This window comes from Emys orbicularis, chromosome 1, assembly GCF_028017835.1.
Source record: "Emys orbicularis isolate rEmyOrb1 chromosome 1, rEmyOrb1.hap1, whole genome shotgun sequence".
Classification (NCBI taxonomy): domain Eukaryota; kingdom Metazoa; phylum Chordata; order Testudines; family Emydidae; genus Emys; species Emys orbicularis.
The window spans coordinates 227,698,602-227,726,327 of record NC_088683.1 but is presented as its reverse complement, the minus strand read 5'-3'; the positions used below and the strand labels follow the sequence as shown (position 1 = coordinate 227,726,327).

At 43.2% G+C, this 27,726-nt stretch overlaps 1 protein-coding gene across 1 annotated transcript in view; it reads right to left on the bottom strand.

Annotated features, from left to right (window-relative positions):
* Positions 1–27,726, bottom strand: part of MAP3K15 (mitogen-activated protein kinase kinase kinase 15) — a 165,864-nt gene that overhangs the window by 12,311 nt on the left and 125,827 nt on the right. Inside the window, 10 exon segments of the mRNA XM_065411146.1 lie at positions 872–977; positions 3,216–3,401; positions 6,095–6,269; positions 7,050–7,224; positions 10,900–11,083; positions 13,014–13,171; positions 20,712–20,817; positions 21,090–21,220; positions 26,390–26,517; positions 27,509–27,642. Coding sequence (XP_065267218.1) covers positions 872–977; positions 3,216–3,401; positions 6,095–6,269; positions 7,050–7,224; positions 10,900–11,083; positions 13,014–13,171; positions 20,712–20,817; positions 21,090–21,220; positions 26,390–26,517; positions 27,509–27,642 — 1,483 coding nt within the window.

Here is a 27,726-nt window from a genome sequence, read left to right as displayed (position 1 = left end):
ACTCTCAGGATTGGTGGGTCGAGTGAGGGAAGGACTGACAAATATTACACTTGGAGGGGATGTGAGCTTCCCTGAGGCAATACAGACAAGTGTTGTGGTTGTCGCTGACCAGGAAGGCCCGGGGGAAAACCATGGAGATCTCGAAGCCTGGCATCTTGGACATGCTAAGAATCCCCTACATGGCTGTGGGGAGTGCAGCAGTACCCCCAAACAATGGCTCCTAAAACTAACTAGCTCTAGAGGAAACTTATATAAGAACAAACCATTTACAACTTTTTACACATAAACAAAGAACACTAGCTAAAGCTGTGGACAATGGAGGACCCCTGTCTCAGACCACAGGTGATAGAATGGAACTAGAGAGACAGTTGGTCTGCACCATCCCTTATACCGTCGGTTGGAGCACCAAGAGAAGAAGGCCACAGGCACGGACCAACGGACACTAATAATGAAAAGTCTTCCAGTCTCAGGGGTATGGAGTGCAGGTGCACCTCAAATGGAATACACACAGAGACCATCCAATGAAGCACTTCCCCTTCAGTTTAAGGGTAAGTTATGGCCTAATTCCAAAAGCCTTTAGAATTAGGTTTCCCCAGTTATAAAACTACCAACTATAAAGGAGTAAATCCATTTTACTCTGTGCAGCCTAGTTTCCTGGTTATTTGAAAAAACTGTTGTCCCTGTCCACAGCACCGTCCCGTCCCGCCCCCCCCCCCCCAGCTGAAGAGAAATCACTCAAGACCCTATTTCCCCCCTACTAACAAACTTCAGAAATGAGATGGATCCATCAGCTGGAAAGAACGTGAAACCATTTATGATGCATTTTGGAAGTGTTTCATTTAGAAACTAGTACTGATGTGCTTTGATTTACCTGGAATAAGAATAGTGACTGCTGCTTGGACTGCACGGCGAATTATGTTATCCATTGCAAACATCCAATGAGGCCTAATTAAATGATTCCTTAATACTTTGTTCACCTACAAGTATAGAAATAAGCAAAAGCATCAGCAAAGGACCTAGACACCACAGACAAAACTTTGTTTTGTAAAGATTCAGATAAAGCTCTGTAAATTAATGGGAATCTGTATAGTACAAGTCAGCACAACCCTTTCCTCTTGAGACTAAAGATGCTGAGTTCAGACTTCACCAGCTCATGAACAACAACTTCCAAATCTCCCATATGCTAATAAAATGCAGTGCTCTAAGCAGCCACTAAGATATCTCAGCATTGTAGCCATACTAAATAAAATTAAAATTATGCAAGACTAAGGATACACTATATATATAAAACATAAGTTTCTAGAACTCTCTTCAATTTAGCTTAGAATAACTAAACTGATAAATGCAATGGAGGGGTTCACAGATGAAGGGAGACTGACAAAACCTTATTTAGCCTTGACAGAAGAGGATTAACAGGAGATGTGATAAGACAAGAACTAGGGCACAAAGGGAATATACTCAGTGCATAAAAAGAATTTGAGTAGTATTTTTTACAGAGAAATTGGTGAATAGGCTTCCATTTGAGATAGTGGAGCCAAGCAGTCATGTATTTAAATAAAATAAAATAAAAAGATAATTAAATGGAATGTAGAAGTCAAAGGATCCTCTGTCTGGTGCTTAGGAGTAGTCAACCACCCTCATAGACTCATAGACTTGAAGGTCAGAAGGGACCATTATGATCTTCTAGTCTGACCTCCTGCACAACGCAGGCCACAGAATCTCACCCACCCACTCCTGTAACAAACTCCTAACCTATGTCTGAGCTACTGAAGTCCTCAACTTCTGGTTTAAAGACTTCAAGGTGCAGAGAATCCTCCAGCAAGTGACCCATGCCCCACGCTGCAGAGGAACCTTATTGGAGGTCCCAAGGAAGTTGTTCACTGATAACAGCACAATGCTGGTGTTGTCACTACATGTGCAGCGCCAGCTCCCACTGAAGCCAGTAGAAATTCTGTACATGGAGGTGCTGAAGGATCTCGCCCTGAGCTGTCCCCCCCCCCACACACACACCCCCAGACTAGCAAAAATATAAACCTTTTGATATTTTGTAAAAAAAAAAAAAAAACCCACAAAAACAGGACAGCGAGGGGCAGTGGGATGTATGGGAGTGGCCTCTGGAGCAGGAGAGATCGTAGGGAAAGTGATGCTCTTAGGATTTGACATCTTGGATCAAGCCCTTACAAAAGCCCCTGTCACAGTTGCCAGATTCATTCCTGAACTACATGGCCTGATATGATTATCATGGGACAAGACAACAAAAGAGATGGGACTCTAGGGAGATACTGGAGTTCAGCAGAGCCCCACTTATCTGACCTCCCATTATCCAGCTCTCTGAGTTAACCGAATAACCAACGCACACAGGTCCAGAAGCAGCTGATCTCTCCTGTGGCCACCAGATGGCGCTGCAGCCTCGAATTTTTCCATTCTCTGGATTATCCGAATTTCTGATTATCCAATCCAGTCCCAATTAGATGGGATAAACAGGGTTCTGCTGTATAAGTGAGGATGGGGCAGCAAACAGAGAGCTGGGATGAGTAGGGCCCTAGTGGGGATCACTAGTGATGTATCAGGGGCCTGCTGGGATGAGGCTTGTGTGCAAGGATCCTGGGATCACCCACACGGTGCCAAGACATAGTTAGTTGGGGGAGCCCTTCAAGCACCAATGGCCTTGGCTCACTCATGCACCAGGCAGTAGTGCTTGGGGAGCCCATGTGTTTCTGCACTGAGATTTCCATGCACCTAGAGCTCTGCATAGTGCTCAGTATGCCAGGTAGCAATGACTGCTGCATCAAGAGAGACCATTTAGCATTGATGGCTCAGCACAGAAGCACTGGGCTCCCCCGTCCCCCTAGTTTGTCAATACAGCTGTGTTCCCCACTACCCAGGTCTTCTCCAAACAGACCTTTTCCCCTGACCCTCAATAGCATCGAGCACACATCTCTTCTCACCTGCCACTTGCCACATCCCAGTCATCTCTCTCACTTACCCAACATATCCCACCAGTTCCTGACACATCATGCAGAAGGGCCAAGAGGAGCTATAGGAGTGATTGGCTGTGCGGAAGGGAATGAGCAGGGATGGGGAGCAGGGAAAGCAGAGGGAAGTAGCAGGGGTTCAGCCAGGAAGGCCCTGGGAATAGGAAGAGGAGTACAGGGATTTGGTTTATCAGAGTGGAATGCCACTCCCTTCTGCTTCTAGACAAATGGAGGACTTACTGCATCCTGAAATCCAAACAGCACCAGGTGAATCTGATTGATGGAAGTGCTGTCAAAGTCCAAATCCACTTTCAGCTTGGATATAGTGGATGCCATCACTCGGTGTTCGGGAGAGTGTATGAAGTCCCTTAAAATCCCAATTATCTGCTTGATGTGGGTGACTGAAAGTTGCAGTTCTTCAGAATTCTGGAGAAAAGGTATTCAGTGCACGATGTCAAGACTCACACAAGGAAACAATAAATCCCCTGTACCTAAGAACCTAATGGTTTAGCAATGCTAACGTTACAGGGTTACAGTTTATATTTCCTGCTGCTGTTTCTCACACAACCACACAAAAGTGACGGAAATTTAATCACCCATCTGCAAGTCCTACTAAACTTGTATTGTATTCTCTGCCCTTGTCACACCTTAAGAATTATATTTACTGTAACTTAATATTTACTTTGTGAAAACAAAACCAAGGGTTGTAATGACTGTCCTTGAAATGAAGAGAGTGGATACATAATTGTTTAGTCAGTGCCCTTTATATTTGCTTCTCTGTATGTAAATAGAGAGGATGACAAACACATGAAAGTCCAGTCACAATATGGGTTCTCTCAGTTTATCACATTAGTAGATGTGTAACTAGTGTAGAATTTACAGTTAGTGACTTTTTGTGACAAATTAAAGACCTAGTAAGTTTGTTAAATACAGAAAGAATTTGTCGTAACTCATAGCATGAAAATCACTGTGTCAGAAGCAGTCACTGGCACTGATTATTTTAAACCCTAAAATATATTTTTGCTTTGTTTCCATTCCAATAGGCTTCTTATGTAGTTCTACCAATTCACTGCAACTGCAACAGCAGCTTTCTGCTATACATGCAGTCAATATTGTACTGCATGATTAAGTTGGCTGTTAAGGCAGGATACAGATAATGAGCTAAATTCAGCCACAGTGCAATAGAGTTCCACCTGCTTACATTAGGGCTGGACTTGGCTCAACATGTCTGACCAAGCCACTGTTCTCACATCAACTATGTTTAGTACTGTAGAGGGGGCCTTTTTAGAAAGGATGCAGTGCACTGGCATGACACCACTCAGCATTTTAGCTGGACTCACTCTGTGCTTCTCTAATAGAATTTAGATTGATTTGTATCAGAGAAAATGTAGATGAATAAGAAGAGCTGCATTGACCAGTGAAATGAAGATGGTAGTTTTCAAAGATGCCATACACTTTCAGGATCCAATAGAAAGGAGAACTTTAAACCAATTAATTCACCATCATTTCTGGGCGGGAGAGGTTTATACAAGACAAAAACGCACAAGAGACAAACAAACAAACATTTTCATATCTATCTGATTATGACAATTTTACTTCTGTTCTCTTGCTTGCAGATTAATTGCACTGATACAGAATACAATAAGTATGTAAAGAACCTACCTGCTGATTATGTTAGGAGCTCTTCAACATATTCGGAGCGTTTTCAGCAAAAATTTAACTTGAAAACCACCAAAAAAAGCCACAAAAATGTCTATAATTTTTTTTAAATCAGAATTGGTTTGGTTTCTTATCCAGCTCTAATTAATTTACACTTATGCAACCACACAAGCTCTCATATTACTGGAGATTTTCCCCACTAAAAGGAAATTCCTGCCCCTATCTCTGTAGGTGTGGAAGTCCTCAAACACAACCGTACTGTTGCAGTTCTCTTGGAACACTCCTTGACTCAGCACACTTAGGGCTGGCTCCCGGCTTTTTGCTCTGCAAGCCAGGAATGTGGGGAGGGGGAGGTGAAGGTGGAACTACCTGTACATCCATTGTTCTTCATTGAGCAGGGGCACAACACAGTGACTTCCCATTCACAATGGGTATGTCTACACTGCAATTAAAAACCTGAGGCTGGCCCATGCCAGCTGACTCAAGTTCGGGCTAAGGGGCTGTTTAATTGCAGTGTAGATGTTTGGTCTCAGGCTGCAGCCCGAGCTCTGGGATCCCCCTTAGACCAAGCCCCTTTCCCCAAGGCAGCTGGCACAGGCCAGCTGCCGGTTTGTATTTGCAGTGCAGACATACTGATTGTGGCCCAAGGAACGGACTCTCTTCCTCCTACACCTGCAGAGATCACCAGCTCACACAGCCTGGCTACTCAGGAAGATTTTGTCCCTAAAGGCATTTTTACCTTTGGTTGTTCAAGTACTTCCCTACACACTTGGTTAGCTGGGGTTTATATGCTGATGATTCAGAAGGTGGTGCTCTTCCCTTTGGTTGAACACTGAACCAACACCCTAGTACAATGTATACTGTCCTTTGCGCTTCTCATACAAGTAATATCATAACCCCCCGTTTCCTGGCCAGTTTCCAGTTTGGATAATTACATTCTGCCTGCCTAAGTTCCTCTTGTGTTTAAATGGATAAAGTAATTGTCATGGAAATCACTTCTGACACCATGTCATGTACTCCTTGTATATAATAGGTTTCAGACTGCTACTAGCAGGTCAGGGTCCTGGATCAGATATGGACTGGCTACAGAGTTTCCATCACAGAGAGAGTACAAGAGAGGTGCACTCTAGAAGATCCTTAAATGCACTGTGCCGTATAGCTGTTACACACTCAAGTAAGGTATGTGACACATGCTGTAATACAGTTTAGCATTCCATTACAGAAACCTCTTCCAGTAGGAAGACAATAAAGAAACAGAAAGTTAAAAAATCAGATGCGACTACTAGCCAGTGACCACTGAAAAGCGGTACAGTATAAACCTGGCATGTGGAAGAGTGAGTTGCTGTGAATGGTAAAATCTACAAGTGCCCTCTCTCATCTGTCAGAAAAAGAGAAATGCTACATACTACTGGATTTTTAATTTTCCTTTTTAAACACGAAAAGAAGCATTAAAATATTACCTGTGCGAGACACTCCTGTAAGTTTGAAGCAACTTTATTTTGTTCCTCTTTAAGAATTTTATAGAGAATTGCCCGGCGTTCACTGTCCTTCCTTAGCAGAAAGAGACCAGAATCTCTATCCTCCAGGGAAGAAGAAGCACTCCGATCCTCTAAGGCAGAATTCTCATCAGGAACACTGGATCAGAGACAAGCGAAGATGTAAAAGACATAACTAAGCATTAGAAATAACAAATCACAGACGGGAGTGGGTAGGGATATTTACATAGATAAATAATAATTAGTACTAATCTCATCTTATTTCACTGTCACTACAATTTTCATTTCAGAATCATTGTTAAAGACGGTTCAGATCCTCAGCTGGTATAATTAATCTAGCTCCCCTGAAGTCAATGGAACTACACCAGTTTACTTCAGCTTAGTCTGGCCCTGTTTGCTGCACCAAGTCAATCAATAACAAGAAGTGAAAATAAAGCAGAATGAGCATAACGATGAATTTCATTCTGAGCATATGTTGCAACAAATGTATCTGAAGGAGTCATGTTTCATGTTCTCCTCTGATCAGGAAACTATTCTCTTCCCAGGCTTCTTAATGTGTATTTAAATAGAGGGAACACTTGCAATTATTGTTCAAGGGCCTGAACCAAATCCTGCTGAAATCACCTGAAAGACTGCCACTGACTCCCATGGACTATGGAGCCCTCATATGTCCCAGGCTTTAACTGCTGGTATAAACCAGCATAATACTTGGAGACGTTTGGGGGAAATCTCCATGAATCAGTTAAATATAATCAATATTTAAATCAATTGACATTTTGATTAAGCAACAGATTTAATTATTGAACACATCTGGTTATCTATTCATTACATGCACAAATTGCCTTGGATAACATGTGACGTGACTCTAACCTGCATAAGCTTTGTGGAGGCCACGCCAGAAGCAATCAGACAGCTTTACCTTAAGTGGGAAATGGGATGCTTCGTTGGGTTCTCTGAAACAGATCGCTTTGTCTTTTCAAAGAACATATCATGCTGTACATCTGAATCTGGCGAGACAGAGCCATGTTCACTGCTGCTACTGCCAGCCTGTTCCCCATGGACTGGCAGTGGGAGGGACGTACTACGATTATAATCTAGCAAGAGACAGCAAACAAGCAAACCACACAACTGTGAGAGAGAGCAGTGCTTTTAAAACCACAGAACTCCAACACACTGAACCCTATAAAGCCCTCATTTGGCAAGGTACTTAGAGGTAATTCTGCAGGTTTGGTCATTGTGAATATAAAGAATCAGCATTTTTAGCTAATTAATATTTTCCTCCTATGACATACTAACACCAGGTGCATCCAATTACCCCTCCAAGGCCACGACTATGGGACCAAGATTTGAGCTCTCATTGGCCTCCTAGCGATCTGCCTCTCTTGCATCCCCTGCCTTCTGTTATCTCCTTCAGGACAAGTCAAGAAGCCTCCTACAATCCCTCCCATTTCATCCAGAAGTGAGAACAAAATAAATGAGTAGTTGGGTGCCCACTACTTCCCTACAGGCCTATTTACTAGAGTAAGATGCAGGAGGGGTGTTGCAGGCTGGGAGTACATATTTAGGCTGGGAGGCAAGTTTCTGAGGGTAGGTCTACACTTACCCGGTAGTTCGGCGGCAAGCAAATCGAACTTCTGGGTTCGACTTATCGCGTCTTGTCTGGACGCGATAAGTCGAACCCGGAAGTGCTCGCCGTCGACTGCGGTACTCCAGCTCGGCGAGAGGAGTACGTGAAGTCGACGGGGGAGCCTGCCTGCCGCGTCTGGACGGAGGTAAGTTCGAACTAAGGTACTTCGAACTTCAGCTACGTTATTCAAGTAGCTGAAGTTGCGTACCTTAGTTCGAATTGGGGGGTTAGTGTAGACCTGCCCTGAGTGTTTGTCTCCACCATCGCAAACTGTTGATATTTTGGAAGGGAGGGTTCGGTGTAAAATTCTGGCATAGTCATTAGGACATAGTTAATCTTCAAATAGGAGTTTAAATTGCCACCAAAATAAAAACACATGTCAACTTGTGGCTCTTCACAGTCCTGTGTTTACTAGGTAGGCCCACCTCCACTTGCCACATCAGGAAGTTGCCTGTGGTCATATGAGGGAGAGCTGGGGCCACCCAATATTGGTCAGCCAAGGAACCGCCACTTCCAGCGAAAAGAAAGGAAGAAAGGTTGCTTGGCATGGAGCAGTTCCTAATGTGGGAAGAAGGCACCTGCAGACCTTTCTTGGGGTGGGGTTGGTAGGAGGATGAGAACAGGTGAGCTGAGGAAGAAAAGAACATTTCCAGTTTGCATTCTGTGATATTTGTATGGGTAGTTTTCTCAGATATGAATGCAACAAAGAGTCCTGTGGCACCTTATAGACTAACAGACGTATTGGAGCATAAGCTTTCATGGGTATTCACTCACCCACGAAAGCTTATGCTCCAATACGTCTGTTAGTCTATAAGGTGCCACAGGACTCTTTGTTGCTTTTTACAGATCCAGACTAATACGGCTACCCCTCTGATACTCAGATATGAATGGGGCTCTTCAGCAGTTCAGGCTCACTATTCATCCTGCTAACAAAGTGGCCAGATTTTCAGTAAAAACAGCAGTAACTGGAAAATTAGGCCAATTGGTGCCAAAATATTGATACTCCACATTGGGCACTTGTGATGTTGTATGATTGAAATATGACCATGTTTATCATGAATATTGCCACTGTTAGACAATTGCAACAAAACTTGTACAAAATATGTAAGGTGTCAATGGAAAAGTTATGATTTGCTAAAGATGATTATCCTGTTTATATGCATGTAACATTTTTAGGAGTACTTGTGGCACCTTAGAGACTAACAAATTTATTTAAGCATATTTAAATTTAATTTAAATTTATTTAAATAAATTTGTTAGTCTCTAAGGTGCCACAAGTACTCCTCGTTCTTTTTGCTGATACAGACTAACATGGCTACCACTCTGAAACATGCATCATTTTTGTAGCTGAAGTCATGAATATTGGTTATGTACTGGTATCACCATTGTGTTTGTTCCTGGGGTAACACCCCAAGCAGTGGCGTAGCTAGGGTTGCAGCCGAAGGAGGAGTGGCGGCGAAAAAAGGCGCCGGTCCTTCGGTGGCATTTCGGCGGCCCTGCGCATGCACCGAAATGCCGCCAAAAGATGGAGCTGCGCATGCGCAGGGCCGCCCCGCTTCCCCATCCAGAGCGCTGTCCGGGGCACCGAGACCCCCGGCAATGCTCTCAGGGCCAGAGTCCCGGCCGGAGCGCCGGGAGCCGGCCAGCCCGCGGCCCCGTTCCGCCGGCCGGCCGGAGCGCCGGGAGCCGGCCAGCCCGCGGCCCCGTTCCGCCGGCCGGCCGGAGCGCCGGGAGCCGGCCAGCCCGCGGCCCCGTTCCGCCGGCCGGCCGGAGCGCCACTTTTGTGGAATGTGGGGTCAGGGGAAGCGGCCGCTTCCCCTGAACCCCACTAGCTACGCTACTGCCCACAAAGTAATTTACATCCAATCTAGCTAACACATTGTGAAGGGACTTTTCAAGCTTGGCTGCCCATTAAGGACACTTCACTCTCACAATGGGCCATAGAAGAAACTCATTCTGCCCAGATGGCTCGTCCTGTTGACATCGCTGTCTCAATGGGGCCAATGGCTACCATTGAGTCATCAAGCCATGTAAGGACATGTGACATACTCACTTGACCATGGACTCCATCTTGTGCCAGTAATTTTCCACAAACTGCTGTGAGATTTGTTTGGAATAGTAAAATTCTAAGCAGATGGCAGAAGATATAAAAGACCCCTGAAATATTTCCATGTTGCCTTTTTCCTGCTCTGATTCTCCGGACTATGGATTTACAACTAAAAGGAGCATATTGACTATGGATGAGGACCTTCCAATCTTTTGTAAGTTACCAGAGAGACTTTACAAGCTAGCAGTCTATAACATCACTGCTACAAACCTGGTATAAGAACTTTGCAATGGCTATGTATATGATCTATTAACCATTTTAAGTTGTCTTCTTCTTCTTTTCTTATTAACAAACCTTTAGATTTTAGTTCCTAAAGGATTGGCAGCAGCATGATTATTGAGTAAATATATAAAGTTATATATTGACCTGGCTGTGTGCCTGATCTCTTGAGACCAGAAGACCCCTTTGTTTCATGAAATTGGATTTCAATAACAACTCAACATTAAGTCTAGTGTCTGGGTGGTGAAATAAGGGCTGGAATGCCTATGGAGACTGCATTTTTGACTTCTGTCCCACCACACTGGATAACAAAAAGTTTACTTTTGTTATTGGCTTAGTATATCTAATGATAGAATAACCACCAGTGTGGGGTGAGTCTGCCCCTATTTCTCAGCAGTTTTTCCTGAACCTGGTATTCTGTGAACCACTGAGGCACAGTGACAGCACCAACGTTTGAAAATCCTGTCCAATATGTATAAATTGAACACAAAACCATCAAGATGCTTGGCCAAGATTTTCAAAACTGATTAGTGCTTTTGGGTATCTTAAAATTTGGGTTCCCAACCTGACACACCTGATTTTCAGAAAGTGCTGAGCACCAATCTTCTGAAAATCAGACCTCTTTGAGGTGACTCTTGGTGGGCACCCAAAAATTTAAGTAACTTGCGAAAATCTTGATCGAATGAACTTTTAATTTTATTATAAATGGTTTATACATTTGGCCAGTGGGGAGATTTTAACAAGCCAAAACAAGATATAAATATAAACTACAAGGTACTTTCTACAGTTTAACTTACTTGGCTGATAATTCCTTACCTAATGGCTTGAACGCAATTCTGTTTTTCTTGCCCTTGTTCACCTGTTTTAAGAAGAGGTCTTTGAGTAAATCAGATGCTGTGACACGCTTATTCGGATCAGGTTCAAAGCAGAGCAAAATAAAGGCCTTTGCTTCAGCAGATAGTGATTCTGGGATTTCAGGATGAATTTTAAACATCCCAACCTGTAAGTAAAATACGGACAGAAAATTATTTGGCCTCAAACGAAGAACTGCAAAAGGCCACTAGCTAGCTCCTCGCTTGGTGTAAACTGGCATAGCTCCATTGACAGCAAGTGGAGGGTTTGACAGCTGCAATGCAGAAGTCCATTGAAGTCAGTGGAACATCAACGGGGCTCCATTTACGCCAGTAGGGGATCTGGCTGTATTTCTACTGCAAATGTTTAACCCTGCAGATGTGTATCCTAACTGGTTACAGTGGCCCAACTCAAATGTCAAGAAATGGACATATCCAACTATCTAAGCCTCGTGCAACCCCTGGGTCTGACTATACCCACCACAAGTGCTCCAGACTCTATTCTCCCTACTAGCCGCCAAGCCCTTCTATTCCATATGCTAGCCGGCGCCTCCCTCCCAGTTGCTGAGCCCGCTCAGTACACTTCTCCCCAAACACCAAAACCAACTTCCAGCCCTAATGCTGAGTCCCTTCATAGCCCATTCCCTCTGTCTGGTGTCCAGACCTGTCCTGCTTTGCAGGTGCCAAACTACCCAGTGCTCACTCTCAGCACAAGCGCAAACACCCAGCCCCTGGCTGCCAGATGCACTCATTATACCCAATGCTGAGACCCGTCTTTCTTAGCCCTTCAATGGCAGCCAACTGGAAATTATGCAATGTTCAAAGGGTTAACGTAATCCCACACTTGGATAATGTGATTGGACAGAAATTTATTTATTTCAAAACATCACTGGATAGTAACTTGATATTGCCCTCTGGTGCATCAGCTTGAGCTACCCATTTTTAATCCCCAGGGCTGATTTTACAGAACTATTTTTGGGTATGTCTACAATGCACACAAACCAAGCAACCCACAGCAGCGAGTCTCGAGCAGGGCTAAAAACAGCAATGCGGACATTCAAGTGAAGGCAGAACCCTGAGCTTGAGCCTTAACCCCCTTGCCAGGTCTGAAGCCTGAGTCTGAACGTCCACACTGCTATTTTAGCCCCACAGCGCGAGACCGGAGCAGCTGACCCAAGTTCGGAGACTCGTTGCTCCAGGGGGTTTTCTTTGCAGTGTAGCCGTACCCTTTAAGACAGTTGTGCCACTCATTCTGCACATGCCGTACAAATCTGGAAAAATTATTCTTTTCAGCCTTGACATATTTATGTAAAATAGACTCTGGAGAACAAGTAGCAGGAGCCTGGAAATTATGCTGGCAACAAGGCAGATAGTAGCTAAGTGGTTAAACAAGTGGCAGCAGCTTGCTAAAATAAAGAGTTGTCTGAATAATCACATTAGATAACTGTATTAACGCACTGTGGCACTATTATACATTTACAATAGCAATTTAGCTTTGTGAGATCCAGTAAGGTCTACTCGCAATGCAGGCTGAAGCCAAAATGCTGAACAGTAGAGCCTGTATTTGAACTGTAGTGCAGGGTATAAAATGCCAATGCATTAACCACTTTCAAGTTATGTCTCCATGCGCATCCAAAACTATGCCTTTAAAAGCCAGACTTAATATTTCCTGTACAGTGTAAGATTCCAAACAGCAAATCCATAGGTATACAGTTGTTCTAAGCTCTGCAACTACTCACTATGTGACCAGCAGGCCACCTGGTCTCTTTGCACTTCAGTTAACCTGTCTGAGGGACCATCTCTATTTGATTTGTAAAGCACCATGCACACAGCACTTCCCTGAGGACTTCCCTGAGTGATGCATCTTGAAGCAAATGGGATCATTCACATGCATAAGGAGATCACAGTTTGGACCTTGACCCTGTGCAGAGCCACTCCTATAACAACAGGTAATTACAATGTCAGTGTAGATTAAATTGCCCAGAATATTTAACTTGTAAATATTAACTATATGAAAATTTAATTAACAGGTACTACTTCATGTTTCACAAACTGTCCAGCAAATAAAACAATTCTTACTTTAAACATTGCTGCTTGTGGCTCCCCCAGCTCATGAAACGGAGGCTTTCCTGTTGCCATTTCAATGATAGTACAACCCAGTGACCAGATATCAGCTGGTGCACCATATCCTCGAGGCCCCTTATCTATAATCTCTGGAGCCATATACTGCAAAGTGCCTGAATCAAGACAAAAAAGGAAGAACACAAGTCATATATTTGTTTTTCTTATCAAATAGATACACCATATCTTTAAACCCCTTGCAGGTTGTCACTTCAAATGTGGCTTGCATACTGAAAGGTGAGCCCTCTAAGTCAAACTCCACCACCAACACTGAGTCATAAGATTGTATTTTCCCATGTCTTTTCTATACAAACTTAGTTCTTCCCACCTCATGAAGGACTTCAGATGGGAGAAAATATATTTACTGTACAATCTGAAAGCTCTCCCTTGCCTTATTTAAGCTAAACCTACCTCCATTTCTGCAAATGATGAATTGGAAAGATATGTGAATAAAAAGGGCTGCAGAGAGCAGCCAACTAGTTGATAGGTTTTCTTTGAGGGAATACTTTTTTGCTGTATTCACCACCTCTGGTGGGAACACAGAGCAGGCGAACATCAGCAATAATGAAGTGAGCTAGTCCTTGGAGAGAGGGTCAGGCCTGGCAGGAGAGGATCAGGAGCTGAATGAGAGATTTTGAAGAGGGAGCGAGATGGAAAGAGGTAGGGCTAGAGAGATGAGATCTGGAAAAGAGATAAGGCTTGCAGAAAGAGGAAAAGTGTCCTAGATTACAAACGAAATATCAGGGCTGGAGTAAGAGAAAGCAAAAGAAACAACCTCATGGAGGCAAGTGGCAGAAATGTGAGACAAACGGTGAATATCTGGGTCAAATTTTGAACTCCACATTTTGGGGGATTCCCATTTGTTTTGAGAATACCAGTGATTGTAACCTTCACTGTGACCTTTGGTCTGTATTGTAATTTCCATGGTGGGTTCAGACATCCACGTGGTGATGAAATCTTGACAAAGGAAATGTCTTGTAGATGCTGTGTGCTCATGTTAGAGGGTGGGACACCTTGACAGGGCTGGCTCCAGGCACCAGCCAAAGAAGCAGGTGCTTGGGGCGGCACGTCCGGGTTTTTGGTGGGAATTCGGTGGCGAGTCCCTCTCTTCCTCTTTGAGCTGCCACCGAAGTGCCGCCAAAGAGGAAGAGAGGGAGTGAAGGACCTGCCGCCGAACTGCGATTGCGCTGCCACAGCTTTTTTTTTTGGCCGCTTGGGGCAGCAGAAAACCTGGAGCTGGCCCTGCACCTTGAAGAGGCTAATAATGAGAGAGCCATCAAGGGCCATTAACACTGAATGACTCTTCCCTGCTGGAGCAATGGGGTTTCTACTAGCAGGACCTGTGACTTTGAATGGACTTCATAAACAGAAACCTAGCTAGGAGAGCATGCAATTTCTCAGCCTGATCATCTGACTAAAGACAGGAGACTTTACTTATGGAGGCTGCTTCTCTGAAGAAGGGGGCCATCCAATACCAGATGCCAGAAGCCTGTGCTGGAGAGAGGAAGAAAGCTGGGGGGGAGGTAGGGGCTTGCCTTGCCAAAGAATGCTGACCAGAACTAGAGATTTCAGATGGGGCGAGATCAGACCAGGGAGTTATGTTTAGGGATTTGTTGTTTTCCATGAATCTGTAACTCTGTTGTGCTTTGTTAAGAGTAAATGTAACTGTGGTTAAGAAATTCCTTTGCTAAGCCTGTATTCATTGCTTTTCTGCCACATTGTCCCTAAAGGGATTAACTAGGAAATCAGAGCTCCCACAGCCAGGGGAAACATGTCTAAGCAACTGGGTGCTTGGGAGGGCTGTGATGCTGGTTCTAGGGTCTAGGCAGCCAACTGAAAGGTCCTGCTGCCCAAGGAGGGTCAGACACAGGTTCTGCACCTGAGAATGCATGTGAGAGACCCAGAGTTAGGAACAGTGACCCGTTACTATCAAGACCCAGGGCATTTAGGAAGCACGTGAGATTCAGCAGTTGGATCCAATCATAATGGACTGAGTTCCATCCATGTGGGGGGGGCTGGGCTGGGCTGCAACATGTGTTTGACAATCCACAATTACTGATGATGATAAGACGTAGTTTCATACACTTTAAAGAACGCTTCTGTTATCAGATATAAATTAATGCAAAGAAAGATTTTTTTTAAGGTGGCATGTTTTCTTTGCCACTATGGAAGAGTGTCATTTTCAGTTCCCAGGTCTGTAATACAGTATAGGCACATTCTCATTGCTTCAAGGAAAAATAAGTCTGAAAGCTAAACTTCCTTAACTTCATAACTAACTTCATAAGTGTAGTTGGCTGCTCAAGCAGAAATAAATTGAGGAAGCATAACTCAGTGAGGGGTCTTAGTAACTTTAAATCATCAAAAGTTATTGAGTAAGAAACAGGCTTAACAGATTTGTAAATATTACATGTACAAAACATTATGAAGAGATCTATGAACTCGAATGAAAGAGGAACACGCATTATAGAATTTCCTCTGGGCACAAGAGACGCTAGTGACAACAGTGAAAAGGCTCTGCCTGGAATGTTAATAAATTAATTTTGGATTAGTTAGTTAAGAAATAGGTTTACAAAATTATATAATACCAATAATTAAAAAACAAACAAACAGGCATTAGCAGCTTACTTACCCTACTCAAATAGCTGCCCATCTCAGAGATTTTGGTAACAATTATATATTCCAGGAAGTTATACTTAACCAAAAGATCAGCTTGTTTATAGGTGGAAAAAACATAAATCATTTAAAACATAATAGTCTCATAATACCGCTAGAATTAAATGCCTAAACACCACACATCAGAGTTGTGCTAGTGGCGGGGGAGGTCAAAAGGAAAGTAACAACATCATAAGAAAAGGATGAAAAACTAAAACCTTGGGAAATGTAAATCAAAATTTTTAAAAGTCACAACATTTTTAAATGAAAAGGTTTACCTTCAGGAAACAAATTCAATTATATGCTGATTGCAAAAGCTAAAATGTTTTAGTATAAAATGCAGTTTGTATATGGGTTTTTTGGTTTTAGATAGCACTAAGGTTTTGCATTTTATAGCGGACTTGTGTTACAACAAAATTGGCAAGCAACCAATTCAAGAATAACACAACAAAAATGGTTATTCTTGGAATATTGAATTGCAGTGCTAAAACACACAAGCGTTTACAACTCTACCTGTTAACAAAACAAGGCTTGGCTCTTGCAATCTGATCTGCATGGACAGATCTGCATGCCTGTACAGAGTCCCATGGCAATCAATCTGTTTGTGCATATCTGATTACAAAACAGAGGCTAAAGATTGTAATATTGTTGAAATAAACATAGAAGAAAGTAGTAAAACATGCAGCAAGTTAGTTTGGAACAGTTACTGTGATCTTTTACTAGGACATCAAGTCAAATGCACTTTGTACCCTTTTTTATACTGCAAAGTTGCTCTATAATGTTTAATGGATTTTCAGTCAGTACATAAATAACTCTCCATTCGCAGTAGAAGAACTCTACACATGCACTTGGGTGCTTGAAGGATTTTGTTAGGTTTACAGCTTACAAACAGAGAAGTTAGAGAAAAACAGAATATACTTTCTCTGGAAGATTGCAAGTAACACTCGTACTTAAAAATCCGGAACCTTAACATACAAAAACCAAAAAGAGAGAGAAAGAAGGCTGCTTCCTAAACCAAAAGGGCACAATGCACCGGGCTCTAGGCTGGCTCTTTGCATACTGACTGCTGAAAGACCCAGATTGCATGATCCTAGCCTGCAAGCAGAATCAGGAAAGCCTTTACGATTTAAAGTGACAGCTTATAATTTTTACACAGTTTGCAATACAACACAGATTTCATAATATTTCTGCAAGTGAATTGCTTCCTTGGACTCTTGTCCATAAAAAGCATATGGAAAAGTTGCCATTAAAAAAAATAATGTAGCCAACATCTTTACTTTCAAGGATATTTCTTTTTAGGAATCTGATAAAACTTGAAGGGCCAACTCCCACCACATGCACCCCCAGATGGCAGATAGGGGAACATCCTGCAGATATGCAGGGCAGCTGCAAATAGTCAGTAAGCTAGGGTTACCATACGTCCGGATTTTCCCGGACATGTCCGGCTTTTTGGGACTCAAATCCCCGTCCGGGGGGAAATCCCAAAAAGCCGAACATGTCCGGGAAAATCCGGCGCCGCTGGGTGCTGGGCCGGGGCCGGCGGTGCTGGGCCGGGGGCTGGGCCGGGCCGGGCCCGGGGGTGCTGGGCCGGGGGCCGGCGGTGCTGGGCCCGGGGCCAGGCCGGGGGTGCGCTGCCGCAGTGCTGAGCCGGGGGCCGGGGCCGGCAGTGCTGGGCCGGGGGTGCTGGGCCGGGGCTGCGCTGGGCCGCAGGCTGGGGGCCGGCAGTGCTGGACCGGGGGCCGGCGGTGCTGGCCTGGGGGTGCTTGGCCGGGGGCTGGCCCGGGGCCGGCACCCCAGGGCCCGAGCCGAGCCAGGCTGGAGGCGCTGGGGCCGGGGCCGCGCCTCCTCCCCCCACCCCCCCACCCCCAGCTTACCTGCTGCCTGCTTCAGGCTTCCCGCGAATCAAATGTTCGCGGGAAGCAGGGGAGGGGGCGGAGACTTTGGGGAAGGGGTGGAGTTGGGGCGGGGGCGGGGCTGGGGGCGGGGCCCTGTGGAGTGTCCTCTTTTTGGACACTCAAAATATGGTAACCCTAAGTAAGCAGTCCAACTGGTGACATCTCTCAGCAGGATGTGATGGGGTAGCTGGTGGCACAGTGTCAGTTACCTCCATAAAATGCCACTTAGGCCCCATGATGACGATATCAAGGTGAATAAAGACTGCCTTAAAATCAGTCTTGCTGGGCCAGGACCTTTAGTTTGAAACTGGAGTGTTCTTTCTCCTAGGTGAGCTGTCTGCTAAGGCTGACAAGCCTCAGAAGGCAGCTCACCTAGGAGAAGAAAAGTCCAGTTTCAAACCAAAGGTTTTGACAGCTGACCTGTAAATGTCACTCCTTTCTTAGTACGCAGTGTTAAATATCTCCTTTATGTTTCAAAATAGGCACCACAAAGCTTTTCATCTGGCATTTTTCTCTTTCTTACTTCTTCTGGCCCAGGTGCTTTCTCCTTTTTCATTTTCCCAAGTGCCTCTGCAACCTCTTCCTCTGGTATGCAATCTGTCATGCTCATGTTCAGCTTACATGTTCTTAATTCCGCCATTGGGTTCTCCTCATTCATCAAACTTTCAAAATAAATCACTCCATACTTTGTTGATTGATTCACCATTTGTTTGCAAAATGCCATATGCATATTTACAAGTCCAAGTACACTATATCCACTGGATCACCCTTGTTCATATTTGTTGATCCCCATAAAGAATTCTAATAGATTGATGAAGCTTAATTTTTCTTTACAAAAGCTGTGTTGACTCTTTCCCAACAAATCATGTTCATTTATGTTTCTGATCATTCTGTTCTTTATGGTAGTTTCAAGCAAATTTCCTGGTACTGAAGTTAGGCCTACCAACTTGTAATTGCCAGGATTGCCTCTGGATCCTTTTTTTAAAAATTGGCATCACATTAGCTATCCTCCAGTCATCTGTTGGAGAAGCTGATTTAAGTGATAGGTTACGTTCCACAGTTTTTAGTTTTGCAATTTCATATTTGAGTTCCTTCAGAAATCTTGGGTGAATACTATCTGGTCCTGGTGACTGTTAAATTTATCATTTTTTTAAAGGTTTCAGGCTCCCAGCTGTCACCTCTCTGGGGCAGAGACTCACATCTCTGTCCCTCCAGACCAGGGGCTTAGGCTTGCAGTCCCTCTGACTGGGGTCCAATACCTGTCATTAACCTTCCTCCAGGGGCTACAACAGTGTCTACAAGTTATCAACCAGCCTTCGCAAAGCAAAATACATTTATCCTTAAGGTAAAAGCATTACAGAGAAAATACATAAAAGTCAATAGAAGTTCCTATACACATGCTAAAACTCACCAGAGGTCAATCCTCAGTCTTATGGGGCCCTAGTAAGCCAAAATCATTCCAACCCTTCCACAAGGGTTGGGGAGAAGGTCCTGTCCATTTGCTGAATCAAAAAAGGCTCAACTCAGTCTTTTTATACCAAAAGCCCTTTCTTAGTCTGTTGGCATCTGGAAAACGCATCTCGAACCAGTATATGTAAGCCTTTCTGGGGGTGGTACCTCTCTGGAGGCGTTTACAACCTAAGTGATTTACTTTAATCACCCCCTCACTGTTTTTGGTTCCTGGAGGAGCTGTGGTAACTCTCTCCCTCCCCAGAGTTTCATACAATCACTGGCCCAAAGTGATACATAAACCATTCATAAACTTAATACCATATGGTCCCCAAAGATACTGAATGCAGTTGTAATATCTAAAGTGATTACAACTTTTTTTTCAAGTATTTCAATTTTTACATGAAATACTACTGGTCTTTATTTCTACAGATTTAATTTCTCTTTCAATATTTAACTAAAACTAGTAAATTTTGGTTAAAAATCCCTCTTATTTATTTGGTAATTCGTGAATGCATACTTTCCTAAACTGTATTTTAATATGAAATAAATTAGACATGAGTCTTTATGTTGACTACTTTAGTTTGAGAAGTTAATTATAAAACACAGACAAACTGGCTGACCCACTGTTTGTTATGGTCAATAAAAAAGAGCTCACATTGTTTGAAAATAAAAGGCTGGTTGGTTTTATCCAGATTCTGATTTGCATAAAGCAAAAAGAACCCTTACACAAGAAAGGAAGTAAACGCTTGCAAAGTCAAGGGGGAAGGAAAACTTGCTGTGTAACAAAGAAGCTATAGACAGAAAAAGGAAAATATGCTTACGTAATTACTCAATTTTTTGCTCAGTCTGAACAGCAAAAAACAGGAAGGATAATATTTTCTCATCCTTAGAACTATCATCTGTTTCCTAAAAATCACAGTACAGATTATCTACTGGCCTGCAAAATGGCAGCAATCTTTTTAAGTTTGGAAAAAGTTACATAGACATCGTGATTGGTCATATATGGTGAAGACAGAAAATGGCCTCCAGCTTCTAAAGGATGTGTTCATTCACAGTGATAAAATAGCTTTTCCGTCATCTCACTCTGGCAGTGGTTAATTCCTCTGGTTTTCTTACAAAGGATGACATACATAAAATTATGTAGGCCCAACTTTAGTTCACATTTTAACTATTTGTTATTGGCACAACACTATTTTATTGTTTAAACACACACAGCACACTTAACTGACTATCGGGAAAACATCTTTAGAGGATCCAGCTACAAAAAAATAAGTTTTGAAAGCTTTGTCAGTCAAAATTAGGTTCTCACTGATTCTTATGGTGTATTTTGTGAGGTACAGGAGTTTAAAGTTTTGCAATAAAACTTTTCACAGACATTTTTGGTCTAAGATTTTAAATTAGAAAGTTTAAATAGGCTCCTTAAAAAGAAGAAAAAAAGCCTATCCCTACATGTGACCTACACCAATTTACTTTCTGTGTTTTCTTCAAAGCAGAAGTTCCTTCTTTCTTTGCAGACCCAAAGCTCTTGGTGGCTTTAACAGGAGCTTTGGATCTGTGAGGAATCCAAAACTGAATCCTAAATAAGAATGCTAACTACAGCATCAAACCACCACAACCCAAGGAGAGACTGTTAAGAAATTTGTTTGGTTCCTCTTACCTGTAAATGTCTCAGTACATGGATTGATACCTGCGAGCCGCTTGGAAGTCCCAAAATCAGAAATTTTTACCACCCCACTATATGTGTTCACCAGAACATTATCTCCCTGGAGACAAGAAAGAGACAGATAGATGTAAACAGATTCCAACTTGCTGACAACAAGATTGATAACAAAGATTATAACAACACTTTTTACAAAGGAAACTGCCAGGGGCAGTGTGGTGTTTTGTTGTTTTTTTAAAAGCTCCTTCCTACCAAAAGTACTACTTCTGTTTATAACAAAATTAACTATCTTGCAAGAGGTACTGAAATTAATCCCTCCGCCCACACACACACACCCCTCTACTGTACAAAATACAACACTTGGAGAAAATTCACCTTTATATCTCTGTGTACAATCAGGTTCTCGTGGAGATATTTAAGCCCTTCCAGAATCTGCTTGGTGTAAAATTTTATTGTGGGTTCTTTCATTGGGCCCCATTTTGATCTTAGAAGAGCAGAGAGGCTTCCTGGGTTAGATAAAGAGGAAAACATGTCAGGATAGCACAGTCACAAGGTCAACTTTTGGAGGTCAGTAATAATAAATTTAGAGCTAGGCTGGACCTCAGGTCAATGTCCTGAGGATGGTGGTCGGGTGTAGCTACAGCACTCCAGGATAAGCCCAAGACTTTGCTGGTCACCCACTTCCTCCAGGGCAGAAGTGATTTATTACAGCCTTTGACTGGATGCAGGTTATTTCCCTCTTCATGCCAGCTCAGCTCCATTGGCTGGCACATCAGTGGAATGGCAGAGCGAAGTGTCTACCCATTTCCTACCCATCTCCACCACCTGTTTGATTGAAAGGGGCAGGAAGTAACTAATGCACAACCCATGCCTTAAACCATGATGTGAGAAGCTGTACGTCAGGGTAGGACTGGTCTCACTCCCCTTTAAACCCTTAGGTGTGCACGTTAGGGTCAGCCACACTCTGGCACTTAATGAAAAACAGCGTGGACTTGGGTGAATGTCATAGTATGTCACATGAAATATGACAAACTATGTAAGTTAAGAGAAGGTGATCTACTCTGACAGCAAAGCAGTCTAAACCCACCTCCCTTTGATTTGTTAATATAGCCTTGACCCCTGGGAATAGATGGAGGTAGAGGAAAGAATGTTCCAAAAAGAAACCAGGGGCTGGAGGCCTCATACACTCAGATTGGAAGATGGGTTGCTGTTATCTCTCCTACTTAGTGGAGATAATGAACCAGATTTAATCTTTTTAAACAGTCCAAGTTCTTTGCTCACATAGCAGCATTTTCTGCAACAGTTTCTGCTTATGACAAGTCAGACACAGAATTTACAATGGGCTCTACTTAAGTTCTAGCAAACTTAGTTGAGGGAGTTTTCAATCCATGCCAACAGCTTTCTGAGTTGGAAGTTTCCTGACAGAATTGAACCACAGGTTTTCTAAATAGCTGTCCCTTTAAGGCTAGCTGGTGGTGAAGAAATGTAAATGTTAGTGCAGTCATGTTCTGTCTCCAGCAGCTATTCAGAGTGCACTACAACATATATGGGAGGAGGAGTGCGTGGACAGAATAAAGCACCAGGTAAGCAACAGCAGCTGGTACTGTCCAGGGGCAGGACAGTGACTGGAGATGCTGGGATGAATTTAGCACAAGCATGTGCCATTATGTTAGCATGGCAGCATAGGCACCGACTCCATGGATGCTCTGGGGCTGGAGCACCCACAAAAAAAAATAGTGTGGGCTCAGCAGTTCAGTGGCGGACAGGAGGCGCTGGGGGGGGGAAAGGGGGTGCAGGGGCAGGAAGAGGCAGAGCGAGGGTGGGACACACTCGGTGGCAGAATGGGAAGGGGTGAAGCGGGGGTGGGTAGAGGTGGACAGAGGGTGGAGCCTTAGGGGAAGGGTTGGAGTGGGGGTGAGGCCTGGGGCAAAGCAGAGGTGGAGCACCCATGGGGAAATCAGAAAGTCGGCGCATGTGTGTTGCAGTGTTGGCGAGCAAGCACATTACAGTCAGGAGGCAGTGGGAGCCTAAAGAAGGGAGTGAAATGGATGCAGGATTATCGTCTCATGCCTCCCAAATGTATTTTTAAAATGCACTCTGAATTACCTTTTTTGAGTCCGAGTCTTGGAGGTTTAACCTTAACTTTGATTTTCCTGCCTCTTCAATAGCTTTGGTGAACTACTAGTAAGGATTTTTACCCTCAAATTATTGATATATACTCTCCACTTAAACAAAGCTTTTGTCTGGGAATTATTATGGGGTGGGGAGGCTAATCCCACCAGCTATTAAAAAGGTTACCTGTCACTTAGACTCATAGACTGTAAGGTCAGAAGGTACCATCGTGATCATCTAAGTCTGACCTCCTGCACATTGCAGGCAACAGAACCTCACCCACCCACTCAGGTAAGAGACGCCTAACGTCTGGCTGAGTTACTGAAGTCCTCAAATCATGGTTAAAAACTTCAAGTTACAGAGAATCCACCATTTACATTTGTTTAAATCTGCATGCGATCCCATGCTGCAGAGGAAGGCAAAAAAACTCCAGCGTCTCCACTAATCTGACCCAGGGGAAAATTCCTTCCTGACCCAAATACGGCAGCAAGTTAGACCCTAAGACCCACCAGCCAGACACCTGGGAAAGAATTCTCTGAAGTAACGCAGAGCCCTCCCCATCTAATGTCCCATCAACAGCCACTGGAGATATTTGCTGCTAGAATCGCAGATCAGCTACATGCCATTGTAGGCAGTCTCATCATACCAACCCCTCCAAAAACTTATCAAACTCAGTCTTGGAATCATTTAGGTATTTTGCCCCCACTGCTCCCCTTCCCATTAGAAGACCCTGTTTTCAATTGCTTATAACTTTTGCCAAATTTTAACTATTTGGGATGAATTTACCATGCTGGGTGTCTGCCTCAGGCTTCAGTAAATAGTTCAGCCATTTCAGAGAACAGGGCTTAGGGAAATTATCTGGTTTTACCCATGGTTAAAATTTCTGGCAATTTGGAACAGGAATTTTAAATTTGGCAGGAGGTGGCCTCTGTGTCAGGCCTGTACTTTTTGACATCTGTCTGAAAAATCTAATCCAAATTTGACACCAGCCTTTGGAAAACAAAAACTGCAATTCATCCATGCTCAATAGAGAATTTGATGAATTTAGTGGTTAAAATCCCATAACATTTCATTTGCACTGGGCATGTTCCCACCCAGGACTGAACAGGACTTCCCCTGCAATTGTAGCTCTGAGCTGCTGTGGGCCATGCTGGGTCCAAGCAAAGTGTGTGTCATTCCCCTCTAGTGCTGGTCCACAGAGGGCATGATAACCTACTACTGCTATCAGTTACTATGTTAGCTCAATTGGCAGAGAGGACTGTGTGGTGGATCACAGAATCATAGAAGATTAGGGTTGGAAGAGACCTCAGGAGGTCATCTAGTCCAACACCAACTAAATCATCCCAGCCAGGGCTTTGTCAAGCCGGGCCTTAAAAATCTCTAAGGATGGAGATTTCACTGCCTCCCTAGGTAACCCATTCCAGTACTTTACCACCCTCCTAGTGAAGTAATTTTTCCTAATATCCAACCTAGACCTCCCCCACAGAAACTTGAGACCATTGCTCTTTGTTCTGTCATCTGCCACCGCTGAGAACAGCCTCGCTCATCCTCTTTGGAACCCCCCTTCAGGTAGTTGAAAGCTGCTATCAAATTCCCCCCCACTCTTCTCTTCTGCAGACTACATAAGCCCAGTTCCCTCAGCCTCTCTTCTAAAAGTTAGAGCCATGCTAATGAACTATGTGGCTATCAATATGATGCCACAGATGGAACTTCTGTTTTTTCAGTTTCCATTTTTAAAAACCTAGGCAATTATACACACAGGGGGGGAAAAGCATTATTATTAAGCACACAAAAGTTAGGAAATGCCAGAATTAAGGTGGTCCCCTTGTGTGTGTGCATCATAAAACAGTCTTTAATTACCTGATCACATAATATTTTCCCCCCAGGATCCCTGCCTCATTCAGTGCACAGGCTGGACCTGCTCTGGGGATGAATCAGGGTTGTGTAGTGAAAGAAGCTGTAGTCTACAGGCCCCCGTCTCATTTGTTGCAGAATTTGGAAGGATGTAGTAAATGAGGCAGGCGATTGCAGGAAGAGAAAGGATGGTCTTGTGGTTAAGGCAGTTGAATGATGCTCTGGAGAACTGGATTCTATTCCTGCCTGTGCCACAGAGTTCTTTACGTGGTGCTAGGCAAGACATTTAACCCAAACTTTTCATGAGTGGTCATTAATTGTGTTTTCCTCATTTTGGGGTGCCCTACTTGATGACTGAGGGTCTGATTTACAGAAATGCCGAGCACTCATAGTAGCAACTGATGTCAATAGGAGCCATGCTTTGAACATATGAAGTGCTAACTAATGCTAAGTATTCTGAAAAATCAGGTCCCAGCTGTCTCAAATTGGGCATCCAACATTAGTTTATATTTTTCACCTTAATCTCTCTGTGCCATTAAGTTCCCATCTGTAAAATGGGTATAATACTACTCCCTTATCTTACTGAGGCATTGTGAAAACAAATTCATTAACATTTGTGATGCACTCAGATACTATAGTGATGAGTGCCATAGAAAAGCCCATGATTAAATTAATAATTCTGTCTTCAGAGCAATTGTGTGCAGTAAATTAGGCCTGGAACCACACATTGAACAGTGAGGATATAACAAATATTGAACAGCAGTTCATTAAGTGAGCAATGTCCATTCTGTTCACTGAGTGAGGCAGTGGTCTTATGAAGAAAAAATACCCCCAGACACAGTTAAAACCAATGGATGCAGTGAGCACTCTTTTTTCAGTCTAAATGAAAGGAGCAACTAAGCCTCGTTATGTAATGAGATAGCTAGAAACAACAGAAGCCACCACCCAAGACCTCATGCCAAAATCTGATCAGAAGCTAAGCCATCTGATCTGAGGGGTTCCTTGGCTGCATACACAGGAGCTAGATTATTGTTTGATGAGCAGTGTGTGCATGAGAGGCAGAAAGCCAAAGGGAGAAAGCCAGAAGACAGAGAGAAGAGTCATGAGCAAGATCCTGAGATGTGGCAGAGAGACAAAGCTCGCTGAGGCACAGAATCAAGTGGAGGGGTTGGACTTGGAAATTATGAGTAAGGAAACTGCCTCCTGTTATTTGTCTCTACTTTGTTCAGGGAAACTGGAATTTGTGTACATTAGAATTGCACTAAAGAAATAACTGACTTGTATCATCAAGTCTTCCTCCTAACAGCAACGCCCCGAATACTGGCTAACTGCTTGGGCCAAAGGGGAAACAACCTTACTTCTGGCATTTCTTAATTTCTGAGTGCTCTACTGTGTAACCTTTCTAATATTCTTTTAACATAGTTTGTGTGTGTGTAATTATTATAGAAAGGGATTTCACAGGATTTCGAGAACTGTACCACTTCATATCTATTGTTCACTTACAGAGAATCTGCTTATAAACAGAAAAATGCCACTAGCAATTAACTTCTCAACAGGAAGGACACCTACAGGGTAGCAACGCATTAGTTCTGGGATTTAGTGAAGTTCCTAAAGCATTTAAGTGCCCCACTCCTATTGACTGTTCCCAGGAGTTGGATTCCCAATACCCTTAGGTGCCTTTGAAAATCCCAGTCCAGAATGATACAAACCTCCTGGCACCTGCTCCATAAAGATTTTAATGTATCCATCTTCAGAGACAGAACCAAGGTACTGGACAATGTTCCGATGCTTTAGATATTTATGCAGCGCTATCTCTTCATGCAATGGCTGAGAATACCTATCAAGAAGTAGTAAATTGAGGACCAGTTGAAGATACATGCAAATATACTTGACTAACATCTTTGGAGACCTAGTTTTAAATCCTGGTTTACAAATAAAATGAGTTTAGTGGTTTCATCCAAGTCCCCAAAAACCTTCTAGTCACTAAACTCAAAATGCAGCATGACTGGCTGGCTTTTCAGAAAACACAAAGCAATGGAGTACAAGAAAAGCTTCCCACAAAGATAGAGGTGCACTGGGGGAGGGAGGGAGATTACATGCATCTCTTTCTAGCATTTTCCAGCTCTATGTTTGACATATTCAAATGGTTTAAAACCCTTTCTCAAAAAAGGATAAAAATATGATTGGATTGCTACATGGAAAACAAGCGGTTTCTTATCTAAAATATTCCAGGAAATAGTGTCGGACTCTTTATTCAAACAATTAAAAAATCCTGATCCCCACAAAGGACTTCATCAAATTAGTATATATTTTTGGTGGTTTGGTAGTACTGGGAAAAGAGGAAGACATTAAAGTTGCCCCTAAACAGAATGATTAAAGCCATATTTTATATAGATTAATTCAATTATCATGTATTGGAATATTATACTACAAACCATTATACATAAATACATTTTAGAAGGAAAAAAGTCTTAGCAACAAACTGCATTTTTCATTGGTGATGCAGGTTTATTACTACACTGAGGGCTTGTCTACACTTACTGGGGGATCGACATGCGGCGATCGATGCATCGGCGATCGATTTAGGGGGTCTAGTGAAGACCTGCTAAATCGACTGCAGATCACTCTCCTGTTGATTCCTATACTCCACCGGATCAAGAAGAGTAAGGGGAGTTGACGGGAGAGCGTCTCCCATTGACATCGCGTAGTGTGGACCCCGCGGTAAGTAGATCTAAGCTACGTTGACTTGAGTTACACTATTCACGTAACTCAAATTGCATAGCTTAGATAGACTTTTCCCTGTAGTGTAGACAAGGCCTAAGACTCACCTGCTGTCTCTCTCGGGGATTTCCTTGATGGCTATTCGGACTTGATTGCTAAGATCTCTTCCAGCATAAACTATTCCATAAGTACCTTTCCCTAATATCACTCTATCGCCATTCTCATCATAGTCATATTCATACTGAAAGCAGAAAGGTATACGTAATGGTACACAAATAGTTACAACAGCAGCCACCTTTCAGATTGCAAATAAGTTTTAGTAAGA